We start from the raw sequence: 22072 nt of genomic DNA on the forward strand, positions 1-22072 counted from the left end.
CACTGTTACACACACACTGTTTCACACACACACACACACACACATACACACACACACACACACTGTTTCACACACACACACACACACACTGTTTCACACACACACACACACACACACACACACACACACATTATTTCACACACACACACGCACACACACACTTTTTCTTTTTGCGTAAATGTGTGTGTGTGTGTGTGTAGACTTGTTTGAGAAGATGGTGCCCATGGCAGTGCAGCAGAGTATGAGTGTGTACAGCCAGAGGAAGGCTGAGACCGTCAACAGACTGGTGGGAACCATGAGAGAAGCTACCAACCTCTGCAACGGGTATGAATGTTACTTTACAATGTATTAACAGTTCATTAGATTGTTGTCAACTCAAACAGCACAGTACATCAGGGATGCTCAACTGGCGGCCCCACAACCCCCCTTTTTGAAGTACCCTCTGATCAACGACATTTGTTTATCTCAGTCGGTGTCTCAACTTCCTGTTGCCAGTTAAAATAGTAGAATACACAAGGGGCAATTCAGGAATGTGGCTGTGCAGTTTCTCTCTCATGACAGGACCTAACATAAGGACAACTCAGAGTATTCTGTTCTTCTGAAATATACTACATTTTCTTCATATCATGTTTCTTTAGACCTGTCTAAAGTAAATAATGGATTTATTGTGGAAGTGTAGGCTGTTTTACATGGATTCATTAAGACTCCAAAGGTCTGTATCAGTGGCGTGTAGGCTGTTTTACATGGATTCATTAAGACTCCAAAGGTCTGTATCAGTGGCTTGTAGGCTGTTTTACATGGATTCATTAAGACTCCAAAGGTCTGTATCAGTGGCTTGTAGGCTGTTTTACATGGATTCATTAAGACTCCAAAGGTCTGTATCAGTGGCTTGTAGGCTGTTTTACATGGATTCATTAAGACTCCAAAGGTCTGTATCAGTGGCTTGTAGGCTGTTTTACATGGATTCATTAAGACTCCAAAGGTCTGTATCAGTGGCTTGTAGGCTGTTTTACATGGATTCATTAAGACTCCAAAGGTCTGTATCAGTGGCTTGTAGGCTGTTTTACATGGATTCATTAAGACTCCAAAGGTCTGTATCAGTGGCTTGTAGGCTGTTTTACATGGATTTATTAAGACTCCAAAGGTCCGTATCAGTGACTTCTAGGCTACATGTGGAAGACACTGATGCTAAATGTGTTTATGGTAATTAATAGTCCATTACCATGAGACCAGCAGTTAATTAACGGTCCATTACCGTGAGACCAGCAGTTAATTAACGGTCCATTACCGTGAGACCAGCAGTTAATGAACGGTCCATTACCGTGAGACCAGCAGTTAATGAACGGTCCATTACCGTGAGACCAGCAGTTAATGAACGGTCCATTACCGTGAGACCAGCAGTTAATGAACGGTCCATTACCGTGAGACCAGCAGTTAATTAACGGTCCATTACCGTGAGACCGACAGTTAATTAACGGTCCATTACCGTGAGACCAGCAGTTAATTATGGTCCATTACCGTGAGACCAGCAGTTAATTAACGGTCCATTACCGTGAGACCAGCAGTTAATTAACGGTCCATTACCGTGAGACCAGCAGTTAATTAACGGTCCATTACCGTGAGACCAGCAGTTAATTAACGGTCCATTACCGTGAGACCAGCAGTTAATTAACGGTCCATTACCGTGAGACCAGCAGTTAATTAACGGTCCATTACCGTGAGACCAGCAGTTAATGAACGGTCCATTACCGTGAGACCAGCAGTTAATGAACGGTCCATTACCGTGAGACCAGCAGTTAATGAACGGTCCATTACCGTGAGACCAGCAGTTAATGAACGGTCCATTACCGTGAGACCAGCAGTTAATGAACGGTCCATTACCGTGAGACCAGCAGTTAATGAACGGTCCATTACCGTGAGACCAGCAGTTAATGAACGGTCCATTACCGTGAGACCAGCAGTTAATGAACGGTCCATTACCGTGAGACCAGCAGTTAATGAACGGTCCATTACCGTGAGACCAGCAGTTAATGAACGGTCCATTACCGTGAGACCAGCAGTTAATGAACGGTCCATTACCGTGAGACCAGCAGTTAATGAACGGTCCATTACCGTGAGACCAGCAGTTAATGAACGGTCCATTACCGTGAGACCAGCAGTTAATTAACGGTCCATTACCGTGAGACCGACAGTTAATTAACGGTCCATTACCGTGAGACCAGCAGTTAATTATGGTCCATTACCGTGAGACCAGCAGTTAATTAACGGTCCATTACCGTGAGACCAGCAGTTAATTAACGGTCCATTACCGTGAGACCAGCAGTTAATTAACGGTCCATTACCGTGAGACCAGCAGTTAATTAACGGTCCATTACCGTGAGACCAGCAGTTAATTAACGGTCCATTACCGTGAGACCAGCAGTTAATTAACGGTCCATTACCGTGAGACCAGCAGTTAATTAACGGTCCATTACCGTGAGACCAGCAGTTAATTAACGGTCCATTACCATGAGACCAGCAGTTAATTAACGGTCCATTACCGTGAGACCAGCAGTTAATTAACGGTCCATTACCATGAGACCAGCAGTTAATTAACGGTCCATTACCGTGAGACCAGCAGTTAATTAACGGTCCATTACCGTGAGACCAGCAGTTAATTAACGGTCCATTACCGTGAGACCAGCAGTTAATTAACGGTCCATTACCATGAGACCAGCAGTTAATTATGGTCCATTACTGTGAGACCAGCAGTTAATGGTCAATGGCTGACAATTTTGTGACAGCCACAGCTCTAATCTAAACTTGTTATCATGGTTGAATTATCGGCTGCCCCTCCCCCCACACACATTAATTTTGTTAGTCAGTCTCACTCAGATATCATATTAACAACTGCAAACATTTATCTCTACCCGATGTGGCAAAATAAGTAAAATTGCATGAAATGAGTTATAAAATTGCAGAATCTTTCTCTCCGCCCCATAACAAAATGTGTAGAATTACAGCAACTTTGCTTTAAAACTAGAAATGTTTCTCTCCGATGTCAATTTGGCCCCGTTATTTCTCTCCTAGGGTCCCCGGGGGGGACACGACACGCAGACCTGCGAGCAATTGAAGCCCCTCATAATGAGTTCAGATTTTTTGGGTGCCCCCCAACCCCATCAAAGTTGCCCCTCCCTGCATGACAATATCTATAAAGATTGATAATGTATTGATAATTTAACAACAGTGTCCTGGCATCTCTGAACCTGCCTGCGGCTCTGGAGGACCTGTCTGGAGATTCTATCCCACAATCCATTGTTGAGAAGGCCCGTGCCATCGTCCAGCAGGGGGGGCTGCTGAGCATAGAGCAGCTGATCAGAGATCTGCCTGAACTACTGACACGAAACAGAGAGATACTGGAGGAGGTAAACACACACACACACACTGTAAATATACACACACATACACTGTAAATATACACACACATACACTGTAAATATACACACACATACATACCTCCCTGAACTACTGACACGAAACCGAAAGATACTGGACGAAGTGCACGCGCGCCTTTATATACCCACCATGTGTGTGTGTGTTGTATAATGTGTGTGTTTTGTAGTCTCTGAAGATGCTGGGTGATGAGGAGTCGACAGACAGCGAGCTGAGATCCAAGTTCAGCCAACGCTGGAACAGAACTCCCTCTGGAGACCTCTACAAACCACTCAGAGCAGGTACACACACCTGTAGACCTCTAAAACCACTCAGAGCAGGTACACACACCTGTAGACCTCTACAAACCACTCAGAGCAGGTACACACACCTGTAGACCTCTACAAACCACTCAGAGCAGGTACACACACCTGTAGACCTCTACAAACCACTCAGAGCAGGTACACACACCTGTAGACCTCTAAAACCACTCAGAGCAGGTACACACACCTGTAGACCTCTACAAACCACTCAGAGCAGGTACACACACCTGTAGACCTCTACAAACCACTCAGAGCAGGTACACACACCTGTAGACCTCTACAAACCACTCAGAGCAGGTACACACACCTGTAGACCTCTACAAACCACTCAGAGCAGGTACACACACCTGTAGACCTCTACAAACCACTCAGAGCAGGTACACACACCTGGAGACCTCTACAAACCACTCAGAGCAGGTACACACACCTGTAGACCTCTATAAACCACTCAGAGCAGGTACACACACCTGTAGACCTCTACAAACCACTCAGAGCAGGTACACACCTGTAGACCTCTACAAACCACTCAGAGCAGGTACACACACCTGGAGACCTCTACAAACCACTCAGAGCAGGTACACACACCTGTAGACCTCTACAAACCACTCAGAGCAGGTACACACGCCTGTAGACCTCTATAAACCACTCAGAGCAGGTACACACACCTGTAGACCTCTATAAACCACTCAGAGCAGGTACACACACCTGTAGACCTCTACAAGCCACTCAGAGCAGGTACACACACCTGTAGACCTCTACAAACCACTCAGAGCAGGTACACACACCTGTAGACCTCTACAAACCACTCCGAGCAGGTACACACACCTGTAGACCTCTACAAACCACTCCGAGCGGGTACACACACCTGTAGACCTCTACAAACCACTCAGAGCAGGTACACACACCTGTAGACCTCTACAAACCACTCAGAGCAGGTACACACATCCAAAAATACCCATATTGTTAAATACTGATACGTGTGGTGTTGTGTAGCACTGATGTTATATGTTCCGTCACCCCTCCCTCTCCTCCCCCGGTCCAGAGGGGGGTAACTTCCGCAGTGTGCTGGACAAGGCAGTGCAGGCGGACCAGGTGGTCAGAGAGCGTTACAATACACACTGTGAGATGATCGCTCTGCTCTGTAAACCAGAGGCTGAACTCACCGCTGCCATACCATCAGCCAATCCTGTGAAGACACTGCAGGGCAGCGAGGTGAGAGAGTATGTGTGTATGCTAACCGTGTGTATTCTGTCCTTTACCTGTGTGTGTATATCCCCTCTCTCTGTGTGTGTGTGTGTGTGTGTGTATCCCCTCTCTCTGTGTGTGTGTGTGTGTGTGTATCCCCTCTCTCTGTGTGTGTGTGTGTGTGTGTGTGTATCCCCTCTCTCTGTGTGTGTGTGTGTGTGTGTGTGTGTGTGTGTGTGTGTGTATCCCCTCTCTCTGTGTGTGTGTGTGTGTGTGTGTGTGTGTGTATCCCCTCTCTCTGTGTGTGTGTGTGTGTATACCCTCTCTGTGTGTGTGTGTGTGTGTATATCCCCTATCTCTCTCTAGGTGTGTGTGTATCCCCTCTCTCTCTCTGTGTGTGTGTGTGTATCCCCTCTCTCTGTGTGTGTGTATCCCCTCTCTCTGTGTGTGTGTGTGTGTGTGTGTGTGTGTGTGTATCCCCTCTCTCTGTGTGTGTGTGTGTGTGTGTGTGTGTGTGTGTGTATCCCCTCTCTCTGTGTGTGTGTGTGTGTGTGTGTATCCCCTCTCTCTGTGTGTGTGTGTGTGTGTGTGTGTATCCCCTCTCTCTGTGTGTGTGTGTGTGTGTATCCCCTCTCTCTGTGTGTGTGTGTGTATCCCCTCTCTCTGTGTGTGTGTGTGTATCCCCTCTCTCTGTGTGTGTGTGTGTGTATCCCCTCTCTCTGTGTGTGTGTATACCCTCTCTGTGTGTGTGTGTGTGTGTATATCCCCTATCTCTCTCTAGGTGTGTGTGTATCCCCTCTCTCTCTAGGTGTGTGTATATCCCCTCTCTCTCTGTGTGTGTGTGTGTGTATCCCCTCTCTGTGTGTGTGTGTGTGTGTATACCCTCTCTCTAGGTGTGTGTGTGTGTGTGTGTGTATATCCCCTATCTCTCTCTAGGTGTGTGTGTGTGTGTGTTCTAACAGTATGTGTTCTCTCTCTCTAGGTGTGTGTGTGTATATCCCCTCTCTCTAGGTGTGTGTGTATATCCCCTCTCTCTGTGTGTGTGTGTGTGTATATCCCCTCTCTCTGTGTGTGTGTGTGTGTGTTCTAACAGTATGTGTTCTCTCTCTAGGTGTGTGTGTGTGTGTATATCCCCTCTCTCTCTCTGTGTGTGTGTGTGTGTTCTAACAGTATGTGTTCTCTCTCTAGGTGGTGAGTGTGTTGCGTTCCCAGCTGGCCCAGCTAGAGGAAGTGAAGAAGGAGAGGGAGGGGTTGGAGGTGGAGATTAAGGGTGTGGCCTTTGACATGTCCTCCAGCTTCCTGACGGCTCTGGCTCAGGACGGGGCCATCAATGAGGAGGCACTGTCAATGAGCCAGCTGGACCAATCATATGGCAGCTACAGCCAGAGGGTTCAGGCCAGCCTCCGTTCTCAGGAAGAACTGCTAGGCAAAGTGCAGGTACACACACACCTGATATATACACAAAGAAACACACACCTGATATATTTATATATATATATATATATATTACACACACACACACACACACACCTGATATATATATATATATATACAGTGGGGCAAAAAAGTATTTAGTCAGCCACCAATTGTGCAAGTTCTCCCACTTAAAAAGATGAGAGAGGCCTGTAATTTTCATCATAGGTACACTTCAACTATGACAGACAAAATGAGAAAAAAAATCCAGAAAATCACATTGTAGGATTTTAAATTTATTTATTTGCAAATTATGGTGGAAAATAAGTACTTGGTCAATAACAAAAGTTTATCTCAATACTTTGTTATATACCCTTATATACCCTGTTATAACGTTTTCTGTAAGTCTTCACAAGGTTTTCACACACTGTTGCTGGTATTTTGGCCCATTCCTCCATGCAGATCTCCTCTAGAGCAGAGATGTTTTGGGGCTGTTGCTTGGCAACACGAACTTTCAACTCCCTCCAAATATTTTCTATGGGGTTGAGATCTGGAGACTGGCTAGGCTACTCCAGGACCTTGAAATGCTTCTTACGAAGCCACTCCTTCGATGCCCGGGCGGTGTGTTTGGGATCATTGTCATGCTGAAAGACCCAGCCACGTTTCATCTTCAATGCCCTTGCTGATGGTAGGCTTTGTTACTCTGGTCCCAGCTCTCTGCAGGTCATTCACTAGGTCCCCCCATGTGGTTCAGGGATTTTTGCTCACCGTTCTTGTGATCATTTTGACCCCACGGGGTGAGATCTTGCGTGGTCTTGTATGTCTTCCATTTCCTAATAATTGCTCCCACAGTTGATTTCTTCAAACCAAGCTGCTTACCTATTGCAGATTCAGTCTTCCCAGCCTGGTGCAGGTCTACAATTTTGTTTCTGGTGTCCTTTGACAGCTCTTTGGTCTTGGCCATAGTGGAGTTTGGAGTGTGACTGTTTGAGGTTGTGGACAGGTGTCTTTTATACTGATAACAAGTTCAAAAGGTGCCATTAATACAGGTAATGAGTGGAGGACAGAGGAGCCTCTTAAAGAAGTTACAGGTCTGTGAGAGTCAGAAATCTTGCTTGTTTGTAGGTGACCAAATACTTATTTTCCACCATAGTTTGCAAATAAATTCATTAAAAATCCTACAATGTGATTTTTCTGGATTTTTTTCTTCTCATTTTGTCTGTCATAGTTGAAGTGTACCTATGATGAAAATTGCAGGCCTCTCATCTTTTTAAGTGGGAGAACTTGCACAATTGGTGGCTGACTAAATACTTCTTTGCCCCACTGTACACACACACACACACCTGATTATATACACACTTGCATACATACACCTGATTATAAACATATACACACACCTGATATATATACATATACACACACCTGATATATATACATACACACACACCTGATATATATACATACACACACACCTGATATATATACATACACACACACCTGATATATATACATACACACACACCTGATTATATATACATATACACACACCTGATTATATACATATACACACACACCTGATATATATACATATACACACACACCTGATATATATATATATACATATACACCTGATATATATACATAAACCTGATATATATACATACACACACATTCCCTTTATACTTCCTAAAAATAGATCCTTGTGGATTCTCTCCTTCCATCTCCAACTGTTGGATGTCTCCTCCCCCCCCAGGCGTCTCACCAGGAGTTCTCCAAGCTGAAGCAGTCCAACTCGGAGGCTAATGATCGTGAGGAGGTGTTGAAGAAGCTGGCCTCAGCCCACGACAGCTACGTAGAGATCACCAGCAACCTCCGAGAGGGCACCAAGGTAACTGTCGCCTAGGGCAGTGGCTCCCAAACTGTAGGGCTGTGCCCCCGGGGATGCGCCAGGGTCCCCACCCCCCCAAAAAAAAATATATACGGTACCAGTCAAAAGTTTGGACACTACTACTCATTAAAAGGTTTTTCTTTATTTTTTACTATTTTCTACATTGTTTAATAATAGTGAAGACATCAAAACTATGAAATAACACATATGGAAACATGTAGTAACCAAAAAAGTGTTAAACAAGTCAGAATATATATTAGATTCTTCAAAGTAGCCACCCTTTGCCTTGATGACAGCTTTGCACACACTTGGCATTCTCTCAACCACCTTCATGAGGTAGTCACCTGGAATGCTTTTCCAACAGTCTTGAAGGAGTTCCCACATATGCTGAGCACTTGTTGGTTGCTTTTCCTTCATTCTGTGGTCCAACTCATCCCAAACCATTTCAATTGGGTTGAGGTTGGGTGATTGTGGAGGCCAGGTCATCTGATGCAGTACTCCATTACTCTCCTCCTTCACTCCATCACTGTCCTTACATAGCCTGGAGGTGAGTTAGGTCATTGTTCTGTTCAAAAACAAATGATAGTCCCATTAAGCGCAAACCAGATGGGATGCATATCGCTGCAGAATGCTGTGGTAACCATGCTGATTAAGTGTGCTTTGAATTCTAAATAAATCACTGACAGTGTCACCAGCAAAGCACCATCACACCACCTCCTCCATGCTTCACGGTGGGAACCACACATGCAGAGATCATCCGTTCACCTACTCTGCATCTCACAAAGACACAACGGTTGGATCCAAAAATCTCAAATTTGGACTCATCAGAACAAAGGACAGATTTCCACTGGTCTAATGTCCATTGGTTGTGTTTCTTGGCCCAAGCAAATCTCGTCTTCTTATTGGTGTCCTTTAGTAGTGGTTTCTCTGCAGCAATTCAATCATGAAGGCCTGATTCAAATCAAATCAAATTTGTCACATACACATGGTTAGCAGATGTTAATGCGAGTGTAGCGAAATGCTTGTGCTTCTAGTTCCGACAATGCAGTAATAACCAACAAGTAATCTAGCTAACAATTCCAAAACTACTACCTTACAGACACAAGTGTAAGGGGATAAAGAATATGTACATAAAGATATACGAGTGAGTGATGGTACAGAACGGCATTGGCAAGATACAGTAGATGGTATTGAGTGCAGTATATACATATGAGATGAGTATGTAAACAAAGTGGCATAGTTAAAGTGGCTAGTGATACATGTATTACATAAAGATGCAGTAGATGATATAGTGTACAGTATATACATATACATATGAGATGAATAATGTAGGTTATGTAAACATTTATATTAGGTAGCATTGTTTAAAGTGGCTAGTGATATATTTTACATCATTTCCCATCAATTCCCATTATTAAAGTGGCTGGAGTTGAGTCAGTGTCAGTGTCAGTGTGTTGGCAGCAGCCACTCAATGTTAGTGGTGGCTGTTTAACAGTCTGATGGCCTTGAGATAGAAGCTGTTTTTCAGTCTCTCGGTCCCAGCTTTGATGCACCTGTACTGACATCGCCTTCTGGATGATAGTGGGGTGAACAGGCAGTGTCTCGGGTGGTTGCTGTCCTTGATGATCTTTATGACCTTCCTGTGACATCGGGTGGTGTAGGTGTCCTGGAGGGCAGGTAGTTTGCCCCCGGTGATGCGTTGTGCAGACCTCACTACCCTCTGGAGAGACTTACGGTTGTGGGCGGAGCAGTTGCCGTACCAGGCGGTGATACAGCCCGACAGGATGCTCTCGATTGTGCATCTGTAGAAGTTTGTGAGTGCTTTTGGTGACAAGCTGAATTTCTTCAGCCTCCTGAGGTTGAAGAGGCGCTGCTGCGCCTTCTTCACGATGCTGTCTGTGTGGGTGGACCAATTCAGTTTGTCTGTGATGTGTACGCCGAGGAACTTAAAACTTACTACCCTCTCCACTACTGTTCCATCAATGTGGATAGGGGGGTGCTCCCTCTGCTGTTTCCTGAAGTCCACAATCATCTCCTTAGTTTTGTTGACGTTGAGGTTATTTTCCTGACACCACACTCCGAGGGCCCTCACCTCCTCCCTGTAGGCCGTCTCGTCGTTGTTGGTAATCAAGCCTACCACTGTAGTGTCGTCTGCAAACTTGATGATTGAGTTGGAGGCGTGCATGGCCTAGCAGTCGTGAGTGAACAGGGAGTACAGGAGAGGGCTGAGAACGCACCCTTGTGGGGCCCCAGTGTTGAGGATCAGCGGGGTGGAGATGTTGCTTCCTATCCTCACCACCTGGGGGCGGCCCGTCAGGAAGTCCAGTACCCAGTTGCACAGGGCGGGGTCGAGACCCAGGGGCTTGAGCTTAATGACGAGCTTGGAGGGCACTAGGAAACTGATTCACACAGTCTCCTCTGAACAGTTGATGTTGAGATGTGTCTGTTACTTAAACTCTGAAACATTTATTTGGACTAGAATTTGAGGCTGGTAACTCTAACGACCGTATCCTCCAGCAGAGGTAACCTCTAACGACCGTATCCTCCAGCAGAGGTAACCTCTAACGACCGTATCCTCCAGCAGAGGTAACCTCTAACGACCGTATCCTCCAGCAGAGGTAACCTCTAACGACCGTATCCTCCAGCAGAGGTAACCTCTAACGACCGTATCCTCCAGCAGAGGTAACCTCTAACGACCGTATCCTCCAGCAGAGGTAACCTCTAACGACCGTATCCTCCAGCAGAGGTAACCTCTAACGGCCGTATCCTCCAGCAGAGGTAACCTCTAACGGCCGTATCCTCCAGCAGAGGTAACCTCTAACGGCCGTATCCTCCAGCAGAGGTAACCTCTAACGGCCGTATCCTCCAGCAGAGGTAACCTCTAACGGCCGTATCCTCCAGCAGAGGTAACCTCTAACGGCCGTATCCTCCAGCAGAGGTAACCTCTAACGGCCGTATCCTCCAGCAGAGGTAACCTCTAACGGCCGTATCCTCCAGCAGAGGTAACCTCTAACGGCCGTATCCTCCAGCAGAGGTAACCTCTAACGGCCGTATCCTCCAGCAGAGGTAACCTCTAACGGCCGTATCCTCCAGCAGAGGTAACCTCTAACGGCCGTATCCTCCAGCAGAGGTAACCTCTAACGGCCGTATCCTCCAGCAGAGGTAACCTCTAACGGCCGTATCCTCCAGCAGAGGTAACCTCTAACGGCCGTATCCTCCAGCAGAGGTAACCTCTAACGGCCGTATCCTCCAGCAGAGGTTAGGGTAACCTCTAACGGCCGTATCCTCCAGCAGAGGTAACCTCTAACGGCCGTATCCTCCAGCAGAGGTAACCTCTAACGGCCGTATCCTCCAGCAGAGGTAACCTCTAACGGCCGTATCCTCCAGCAGAGGTAACCTCTAACGGCCGTATCCTCCAGCAGAGGTAACCTCTAACGGCCGTATCCTCCAGCAGAGGTAACCTCTAACGGCCGTATCCTCCAGCAGAGGTAACCTCTAACGGCCGTATCCTCCAGCAGAGGTAACCTCTAACGGCCGTATCCTCCAGCAGAGGTAACCTCTAACGGCCGTATCCTCCAGCAGAGGTAACCTCTAACGGCCGTATCCTCCAGCAGAGGTAACCTCTAACGGCCGTATCCTCCAGCAGAGGTAACCTCTAACGGCCGTATCCTCCAGCAGAGGTAACCTCTAACGGCCGTATCCTCCAGCAGAGGTAACCTCTAACGGCCGTATCCTCCGCAGCAGAGGTAACCTCTAACGGCCGTATCCTCCGCAGCAGAGGTAACCTCTAACGGCCGTATCCTCCGCAGCAGAGGTAACCTCTAACGGCCGTATCCTCCGCAGCAGAGGTAACCTCTAACGGCCGTATCCTCCGCAGCAGAGGTAACCTCTAACGGCCGTATCCTCCGCAGCAGAGGTAACCTCTAACGGCCGTATCCTCCGCAGCAGAGGTAACCTCTAACGGCCGTATCCTCCGCAGCAGAGGTAACCTCTAACGGCCGTATCCTCCGCAGCAGAGGTAACCTCTAACGGCCGTATCCTCCGCAGCAGAGGTAACCTCTAACGGCCGTATCCTCCGCAGCAGAGGTAACCTCTAACGGCCGTATCCTCCGCAGCAGAGGTAACCTCTAACGGCCGTATCCTCCGCAGCAGAGGTAACCTCTAACGGCCGTATCCTCCGCAGCAGAGGTAACCTCTAACGGCCGTATCCTCCGCAGCAGAGGTAACCTCTAACGGCCGTATCCTCCGCAGCGGCCGTATCCTCCGCAGCAGAGGTAACCTCTAACGGCCGTATCCTCCGCAGCAGAGGTAACCTCTAACGGCCGTATCCTCCGCAGCAGAGGTAACCTCTAACGGCCGTATCCTCCGCAGCAGAGGTAACCTCTAACGGCCGTATCCTCCGCAGCAGAGGTAACCTCTAACGGCCGTATCCTCCGCAGCAGAGGTAACTCTGGGTCTTCCTGTCCTGTAGCGGTCCTCATGAGACAGTTTCATCGTGATGGTTTTCACGACTGCGCTAAAAGAATCTTTCAAAGTTCTTGACATTTTCCGGATTGACTGAACTTCATGTCTTAAAGTACTGATGGACTGTTGTTTCTCTTTGCTTATTTGAGCTGAGCTTGCCATAATATGGACTTGGTATTTTACCCCCGCCCCCCCCCCCCACCACACACACACACACCTTGTCACAACACAACTGATTGGTTCAAATGCATTAAGAAGGAAAGAAATTCCACAAATTATCTTATAACAAGGCACACCTGTTAATTGAAATGCATTCCTGGTGACTACCTCATGAAGCTGGTTGAGAGAATGCCAAGAGTGTGCAAAGCTGTCATCAAGGCAAAGGGTGGCTACTTTGAAGAATCTCAAATATAAAACACATTTAGATTTGTTTTACACTTTGTTGGTTACTACATGATTCCATATGTGTTATTTCATAGTTTTGATGTCTTCACTATTATTCTACAATGTGTGTCCAAATTTGTGTGTGTGTTTAAAGGAACTCAGTCCGGCTTTAAATGTACTCAGTTGTAATAGTAGAACACACAAGGTGACATTACTAAACTGACATTACTAAACTGGGTTGTAATAGTAGAATATACAAGGTGACATTACTAAACTGACATTACTAAACTGGGTTGTAATAGTAGAATGTACAAGGTGACATTACTAAACTGGGTTGTAATAGTAGAATATACAAGGTGACATTACTAAACTGACATTACTAAACTAGGTTGTAATAGTAGAATGTACAAGGTGACATTACTAAACTAGGTTGTAATAGTAGAATATACAAGGTGACATTACTAAACTGGGTTGTAATAGTAGAATGTACAAGGTGACATTACTAAACTGGGTTGTAATAGTAGAATATACAAGGTGACATTACTAAACTGGGTTGTAATAGTAGAATGTACAAGGTGACATTACTAAACTGGGTTGTAATAGTAGAATGTACAAGGTGACACAAGGGAACGGCAGGAATGGTTGTCTCTAAGGAACGGCAGGAATGGTTGTCTCTAAGGAACGGCAGGAATGGTTGTCTCTAAGGAACGGCAGGAATGGTTGTCTCTAAGGAACAAGAGGGTTGTCTCTAAGGAACAAGAGGGTTGTCTCTAAGGAACAAGAGGGTTGTCTCTAAGGAACAAGAGGGTTGTCTCTAAGGAACAAGAGGGTTGTCTCTAAGGAACAAGAGGGTTGTCTCTAAGGAACAAGAGGGTTGTCTCTAAGGAACAAGAGGGTTGTCTCTAAGGAACAAGAGGGTTGTCTCTAGGACTCTCTCTCCCAACAATACACAATAACAATGGTTGTTGGCCCGGAAAAGCAACTGATTCGATTTGATAAGAGCTTGATGATTAATTGACTTGTCTTGAACCAGGTTTCAATCCAACCATTTCAATGTGGATTAATTACCTGACTCAATTTTTTTTTTAACTCAAGCCGAGCCTTATGGAAATCGTACGTCTAAGATTTCCCAATGTCATGTATATATTTTTTAAATAAGCTAGACAAGGGTGGATAATTTTTTTTGGTGCGGTGGGTACACATTATTGATGAAATGACCATGTCTAGGTGGACATGTAGTCAGGCCACGATATGTTACGTTGTACTACCCCCCACGATGTTGGGAAGCGGAGTTTATAAGGTATTAGTTGTATGAACTTCGTAACTTATTTTTGAAACTTCATAATAACTGATGACGGTTGAGGTGATGAGCTTCGTGCAAATTTCCAATAAATATTGAGGTTCATATTTGAATGTTGGTGACGGTGCTTGGCTGACACGTTTAAAAAAATATATATAAAAATAATAATGGTCTTGCTCTTATCCATATCTAATATAACCCTGTCCATTTTATCAGCAAACTGTTTGAAGTAATGCACCAAAACCGGGCAAGGGTGTCATTTATCTCAACAGTTTGAGACAAAATCCTCGGTAGAGTTGAAAATGTAACGGAAACGCATTGAAGTTCTGCTTTTTATTCGCTACGTGGAAACGTAACAGCGGAAGAGCTTTAATGTGTCATCATCACGCACAGATTTCCTTTTAACAAGCAGTTTCGATGGAAACAACTCTGGTTGGAAAATGCAGATTTTTTAATTAAAAAGAAAAATATTCACATGAAAATCTTTTGCTATTGGATGGAAACCTAGTTTATCAGTCTGACCAATCACTTTCTTTCTCTCTCTGTAGTTCTACAACGACCTCACAGAGATCCTGCTGAAGTTCCAGAACAAGTGCAGTGACATTGTCTTCGCGCGCAAGACAGAACGGGACGAACTGCTCAAGTGTGTGGTGGTGATGTCGTCTCTGTGATGATGATGATGATGATGCATCAATTGTTATATTTGTAATAATCAAAGTATTGTCTTATTAGTGAAATATCATTGATTACATCATTGGTTTTCTGTGATTGGTGATCAAATCAAATTATTGGTCACATGCGCTGATTACAACAGGTGTAGACTCTACAGTGAAATGCTTAATTACGAGCCCAGTGCAGAGTTAAACAAATATATTTAAAAAAATATTTTAATAAGACAAATATTTGCTAAAAAAGAAAATGGAAAATGGTAACACAAACAATCCTATATACGAGGAGCACCGGTATCTGAGGCAATGTGCAGGGGTACGAGGTAGTTGAGGTAATACAGTATGTGAAAGCGACTAGGCTATCGAGACAGATAAACAGACTAGCAGCAGCATGAGTGTGTGGGTAGAGTCTGGAGAGTGTGTGGGTAGAGTCTGGAGAGTGTGTGGGTAGAGTCTGGAGAGTGTGTGGGTAGAGTCTGGAGAGTGTGTGGGTAGAGTCTGGAGAGTGTGTGGGTAGAGTCTGGAGAGTGTGTGGGTAGAGTCTGGGGAGTGTGTGGGTAGAGTCTGGGGAGTGTGTGTGGGTAGAGTCTGGGGAGTGTGTGTGGGTGGAGTGTGGGGAGTGTGTGTGGGTGGGGAGTGTGGGGAGTGTGTGTGGGTGGGAAGTGTGGGTGGGTGGAGTGTGGGGAGTGTGTGGGTGGAGTGTGGGGAGTGTGTGGGTAGAGTGTGGGGAGTGTGTGGGTAGAGTCTGGGGAGTGTGTGGGTAGAGTCTGGGGAGTGTGTGTGGGGAGTGTGTGTGTGGGGAGTGTGTGGGTGGAGTGTGGGGAGTGTGTGGGTAGAGTGTGGGGAGTGTGTGGGTAGAGTCTGGGGAGTGTGTGGGTAGAGTCTGGGGAGTGTGTGTGGGGAGTGTGTGTGTGGGGAGTGTGTGTGGGTGGAGTGTGGGGAGTGTGTGTGGGTGGAGTGTGGGGAGAGTGTGTGGGTGGAGTGTGGGGAGTGTGTGGGTAGAGTGTGGGGAGAGTGTGTGGGTAGAGTCTGGGGAGTGTGTGGGTAGAGTCTGGGGAGTGTGTGGGTAGAGTCTGGGGAGTGTGTGTGGGGAGTGTGTGTGGGTGGAGTGTGGGGAGTGTGTGTGGGTGGAGTGTGGGGAGTGTGTGGGTGGAGTGTGGGTAGAGTCTGGGGAGTGTGTGTGTGGGTGGAGTGTGGGGAGTGTGTGTGGGTGGAGTGTGGGGAGTGTGTGTGGGTGGAGTGTGGGGAGTGTGTGGGTAGAGTGTGGGAGTGTGTGGGTAGAGTGTGGGGAGTGTGTGGGTAGAGTGTGGGGAGTGTGTGGGTAGAGTGTGGGGAGTGTGTGGGTAGAGTGTGGGGAGTGTGTGGGTAGAGTGTGGGGAGTGTGTGGGTAGAGTGTGGGGAGTGTGTGGGTAGAGTGTGGGGAGTGTGTGGGTAGAGTGTGGGGAGTGTGTGGGTAGAGTGTGGGGAGTGTGTGGGTAGAGTGTGGGGAGTGTGTGGGTAGAGTGTGGGGAGTGTGTGGGTAGAGTGTGGGGAGTGTGTGGGTAGAGTGTGGGGAGTGTGTGGGTAGAGTGTGGGGAGTGTGTGGGTAGAGTGTGGGGAGTGTGTGGGTAGAGTGTGGGGAGTGTGTGGGTAGAGTGTGGGGAGTGTGTGGGTAGAGTGTGGGGAGTGTGTGGGTAGAGTGTGGGGAGTGTGTGGGTAGAGTGTGGGGAGTGTGTGGGTAGAGTGTGGGAGTGTGTGGGTAGAGTGTGGGGAGTGTGTGGGTAGAGTGTGGGGAGTGTGTGGGGTAGAGTGTGGGAGTGTGGTAGAGTGTGGGAGTGTGGGGTAGAGTGTGGGGAGTGTGTGGGTAGAGTGTGGGGAGTGTGTGGGTAGAGTGTGGGGAGTGTGTGGGTAGAGTGTGGGGAGTGTGTGGGTAGAGTGTGGGGAGTGTGTGGGTAGAGTGTGGGGAGTGTGTGGGTAGAGTGTGGGGAGTGTGTGGGTGGAGTGTGGGGAGTGTGTGGGTAGAGTCTGGGGAGTGTGTGTGTGTGGGTGGAGTGTGGGGAGTGTGTGGGTAGAGTCTGGGGAGTGTGTGGGTAGAGTCTGGGGAGTGTGTGGGGGAGTGTGTGGGTAGAGTCTGGGGAGTGTGTGGGGAGTGTGTGGGTAGAGTCTGGGGAGTGTGTGGGTAGAGTCTGGGGAGTGTGTGGGTAGAGTCTGGGGAGTGTGTGGGTGGAGTGTGGGGAGTGTGTGGGTAGAGTCTGGGGAGTGTGTGGGGAGTGTGTGGGTAGAGTCTGGGGAGTGTGTGGGTGGAGTGTGGGGAGTGTGTGGGTAGAGTCTGGGGAGTGTGTGGGGAGTGTGTGGGTAGAGTCTGGGGAGTGTGTGGGTAGAGTCTGGGGAGTGTGTGGGTAGAGTCTGGGGAGTGTGTGGGGAGTGTGTGGGTAGAGTCTGGGGAGTGTGTGGGGAGTGTGTGGGTAGAGTCTGGGGAGTGTGTGGGGAGTGTGTGGGTAGAGTCTGGGGAGTGTGGGGAGTGTCTGGGGAGTGTGTGGGTAGAGTGTGGGGAGTGTGTGGGTAGTGTCTGGGGAGTGTGTGGGTGGAGTGTGTGGGTAGAGTCTGGGGAGTGTGTGGGGAGTGTGTGGGTAGAGTCTGGGGAGTGTGTGGGGAGTGTGTGGGTAGAGTCTGGGGAGTGTGTGGGTAGAGTCTGGGGAGTGTGTGGGGAGTGTGTGGGTAGAGTCTGGGGAGTGTATAGCCCTTCGTACATCAGCTGATATCTCAAAGTGCTGTACAGAAACCCAGCCTAAAACCCCAAACAGCAAGCAATGCAGGTGTAGAAGCACCTAACTACAACTAACGTATAGATACACAATAAAGGAGGTCAATGTGAGTTGGTAGCCATTTGATTAACTTGTCTTGGGGGGTGATTCATGTGCACAAGAAGGGACTGTGACTATCAACTGATGTGGTTGCCGTGGTGACCGCCGACTGACATTGCTGTTGTTGTGGTTACCCACCCAGGGACTTGCAGCAGAGCATCGCCAGGGAGCCCAGCGCCCCGTCCTTTAATGTCCCCGCCTACCAGACTAACCCTGCTCCCACTGCCGCCGACCCAACCCCTGCTCCCAGGACTGTCTTTGTAAGTAGCCAATCATCGATGGGCAGGTGGGAGGAGCGAATCAGAGGGCAGCTCTGTACCAAAGAGGTGACTCCATTAAGGGACAGATGGAAATGTACTGGGGGGGAGTGGTCAGAAATAGGGGTGGGTTGTTTAAAAAAATGGTTCACCGTTTTTTAAAAGTTTTTTTAAATTCTGGTTTACAGAATCCTTTTTTTAAAGATGTTGTATTTTATTCTACCCCATTTTTCTCCAATTACGATCTTGTCTCATCGCTGCAACCCCTCAACGGGGTCGGGAGAGGCGAAGGTCGAGTCCTGCATCCTCTGAAACATGACCTGCCAAACCGCGCTTCTTAACACCCACCCACTTAACCGTTCAACTGACGACCGAAGTCCAGCTGCAGGTGCCCGGACCCCGCCACCAGGAGTCGCAAGAGCCAAGTAAAGCCCCCCGCCCCCCCCAGCTAAACCCCCCCCCCCCCCCCCCAGCCAAACACCCCCCTAACCATTGTGCACCGCAATCGTTCCTGGCTGGTTGTGACACAGCCTGAGATCGAACCCGGGTCTGTAGTGCTGCCGTAGACTGCTGCTCCACTCTGGAGGCTACATTCGCTCTTCTGCTCGTATTTTCCCTATAAACATTGGTTTGACTTACACTACCAGTCAAGAGTTTGGACACACCTCCTCATTCAAGGGTTTTTCTTTATTTTTACTATTTTCTACATTGTAGAATAATGCTGAAGATATCAAAAAGACGAACTCATCCCAAACCATCTCAATTGGGTTGAGGTCGGGTGATTGTGGAGGCCAGGTCATCTGATGCAGTACTCATCACTCTCCTTCTTGGTCAAATAGCCCTTACAAACCTGGGAGGTGTGTTGGGTCATTGTCCTGTTGAAAAACAAATGATTGTCCCAATAAGTGCAAACCAGATGGGATGGCGTATCACTGCAGAATGCTGTGGTAGCCATGCTGGTTAAGTGTGCCTTATATTCTAAATAAATCAGACAGTGTCACCAGCAAAGCACCATCACACCACCTCCTCCATGCTTCATGGTGGGAACCACACACCTCCTCCATGCTTCATGGTGGGAACCACACACCTCCTCCATGCTTCATGGTGGGAACCACACACCTCCTCCATGCTTCACGGTGGGAACCACACATGCGGAGATCATCCGTTCACCTACTCTGCGTCTCACAAAGACACGAAGGTTGGAACCAAAATCAGACCAAAGGACAGATTTTCACCAGTCTGAATTTGTTAAATATATATATTTTTTTAACTTGGCAAGTCGGTTGAGAACAAAATCTTATTTACAATGACGACCCATCCAAACCAATTTTGCGCCGCCCTATCTGACTCCCAATCACGGCCGGCTGTGATACAGCCTGAAATCTACCCGGAGTCTGTAGAGACGCCTCTAGCACTGAGATGCAGTGCCTTAGACCGCTGCGCCACTCGGGAGCTCTGGTTCTTTTGACTGGTACTGTATGTTAAAGGTCAATTGAAGATGTTTTTTTATCTCAATATCAAATCATTTCTGGTTAACAATTAAGTACCTGACTGTCATTGTTTTCAAAAATAGCTTCTTTGCAAAGAGCAATTTCTCAAGCAGAAATGTTGCTAGGCCGGCCTGCAAGTGGGGACGGGAAAACTGAAAACTGGCTGTTATTGGCAGAGAGGTTTGGAACTCTTTCTTATTGGTCTATTGAATAATTTACACCAGGCAGGCCAAAACTCCATCCCACCAAAACAGGCTGAAGTTTCAGGCGGTCTTTTCAAACGGCTCTTACACTAAAAGGATATCATAGTTTTCTGAATTTCACGGTATGATTCCAACCTCATAGGAAATAAACTCAGCAAAAAAAGAAACATCCCCCTTTCAGGACCCTGTCTTTCAAAGATCATTTGTGAAAATCCAAATAACTTCACAGATCTGCATTGTAAAGGGTTTAAACACTGTTTCCCATGCTTGTTCAATGAACCATAAACAATGAATGAACGGTCATTAAGACACTAACTGCTTACAGACGGGAGGCAATTGATGTCACAGTTATGAAAACTTGACACTAAAGAGGCCTTTCTACTGACTCTGAAAAAAACAAAAAAAAAGATGCCCAAGTTACCTGCTCATCTGCCTGAAGGTGCATTAGGCATGCTGCAAGGAGGCATGAGGACTGCAGATGTGGCCAGGGCAATAAATTGCATTGTCCGTTCTGTGAGGCGCCTAAGACAGCGCTACAGGGAGACGGGACGGACAGCTGATCATCCTCACAGTGGCAGACCACGTGTAACAACACCTGCACAGGATCGGGACAGGTACAGGATGGCAATAACAACTGCCCGATTTACACCAGGAACACACAATCCCTCCATCAGTGCTCAGTCTCTCCGCAATAGGCTGAGAGAGGCTGGACTGAGGGCTTGTAGGCCTGTTGTAAGGCAGGTCCTCACCAGACATCACCGGCAACCACGTCGCCCATGGGCACAAACCCACCATCGCTGGACCAGACAGGATTGGCAAAAAGTGCTCTTCACTGACGAGTCGTGGTTTTTTCTCACCAGGGTGATGGTCGGATTCGGGTTTATCGTCGAAGGAATGAGCGTTACACTGAGGCCTGTACTCTGGAGCGGGATCAATTTGGAGGTGGAGGGTCCGTCATGGTCTGGAGCATCATCGGACTCAGCTAGTTGTCATTGCAGGCATTCTCAATGCTGTGGGTTACAGGGAATACATCCTCCTCACTCATGTGGTACCCTTCCTGCAGGCTCATCCTGACATGACCCTCCAGCATGACAATGCCACCAGCCATACTGCTCGTTCTGTGCGTGATTTCCTGCAAGACAGAAATCTTGGTGTTCTGTCATGGCCAGCGAAGAGCCCAGATCTCAATCCCATTGAGCACGTCTGGGACCTGTTGGATCGTAGGGTGAGGGATAGGGCCATTCCCCCCCAGAAATGTCCGGGAACTTGCAGGTGCCTTGGTGGAAGAGTGGGGTAACATCTCACAGCAAGAACTGGCAAATCTGGTGCAGTCCATGAGGAGGAGATTCACTGCAGTACTTAATGCAACTGGTGGCCACACCAGATACTGGCTGTTACTTTTGATTTTCACCCCCCCTTTGTTCAGGGACACATTATTCCATTTCTGTTAGTCACATGTCTGTGGAACTTGTTCAGTTTATGTCTCAGTTGTTGAATCTTGTTATGTTCATACAAATATTTACACATGTTAAGTTTGCTGAAAATAAACGCAGTTGACAGTGAGAGGACGATTATTTTTTGAGTTTATATGTAAAACACCAAGGCAGCAGATATGTTTTTGCTGGACCCCAGGAAGAGTAAGGCAGTAATATACATTATAATACCATTTTGAAACATATTACATATGTTTTACAACAGTTTTCATAATACAATGTGGCCCCACGGCCACTACTCTACTACAACACTATCCAGGTGTGTGTTATGTGTGTTTACAGCGTGTGTGTGTGTGTGTGTGTGTGTGTGTTGTACCTCCCTGTTCCATAAGGTGCATTTTGATCTGTTTTTTAAGTCTTAATATACTGCTTGTGTGAGTTACCTGATGTAGAATAGATTTCCCTGTAGTCATGGTTCTATGTAGTCCTGTGCGCCTCCCATAGTCTGTTCTTGACTTGGTGATTGTGAAGATACCTCTGGTAACATGTCTTGTTGGGTTTGCATGGGGGACTGAGCTGTGTGCCAGTAGTTTAAACAGAGACCTCTGGTAACATGTCTTGTTGGGTTTGCATTGGGGACTGAGCTGTGTGCCAGTAGTTTAAACAGAGACCTCTGGTAACATGTCTTGTTGGGTTTGCATGGGGGACTGAGCTGTGTGCCAGTAGTTTAAACAGAGACCTCTGGTAACATGTCTTGTTGGGTTTGCATTGGGGACTGAGCTGTGTGCCAGTAGTTTAAACAGAGACCTC

The 22072-nt window shown here is 47.3% G+C and overlaps 1 protein-coding gene across 3 annotated transcripts in view; it reads left to right on the forward strand.

The window, feature by feature from the left end:
- The window catches only part of LOC109879613 (programmed cell death 6-interacting protein), a 42745-nt gene that overhangs the window by 13709 nt on the left and 6964 nt on the right, over positions 1 to 22072 (forward strand). For all 3 annotated transcript variants that reach the window (XM_031789028.1, XM_031789027.1, XM_031789029.1), the window contains exons 9-16: positions 201 to 324; positions 3227 to 3404; positions 3602 to 3713; positions 4777 to 4946; positions 6108 to 6356; positions 8086 to 8220; positions 14917 to 15011; positions 18022 to 18139. In XM_031789028.1, coding sequence (XP_031644888.1) covers positions 201 to 324; positions 3227 to 3404; positions 3602 to 3713; positions 4777 to 4946; positions 6108 to 6356; positions 8086 to 8220; positions 14917 to 15011; positions 18022 to 18139 — 1181 coding nt within the window. The remainder of the gene's footprint in view (positions 1 to 200; positions 325 to 3226; positions 3405 to 3601; positions 3714 to 4776; positions 4947 to 6107; positions 6357 to 8085; positions 8221 to 14916; positions 15012 to 18021; positions 18140 to 22072) is intronic.

The sequence above is a fragment of the Oncorhynchus kisutch genome, linkage group LG14, assembly GCF_002021735.2.
Source record: "Oncorhynchus kisutch isolate 150728-3 linkage group LG14, Okis_V2, whole genome shotgun sequence".
NCBI classification, from domain to species: Eukaryota; Metazoa; Chordata; class Actinopteri; order Salmoniformes; family Salmonidae; genus Oncorhynchus; species Oncorhynchus kisutch.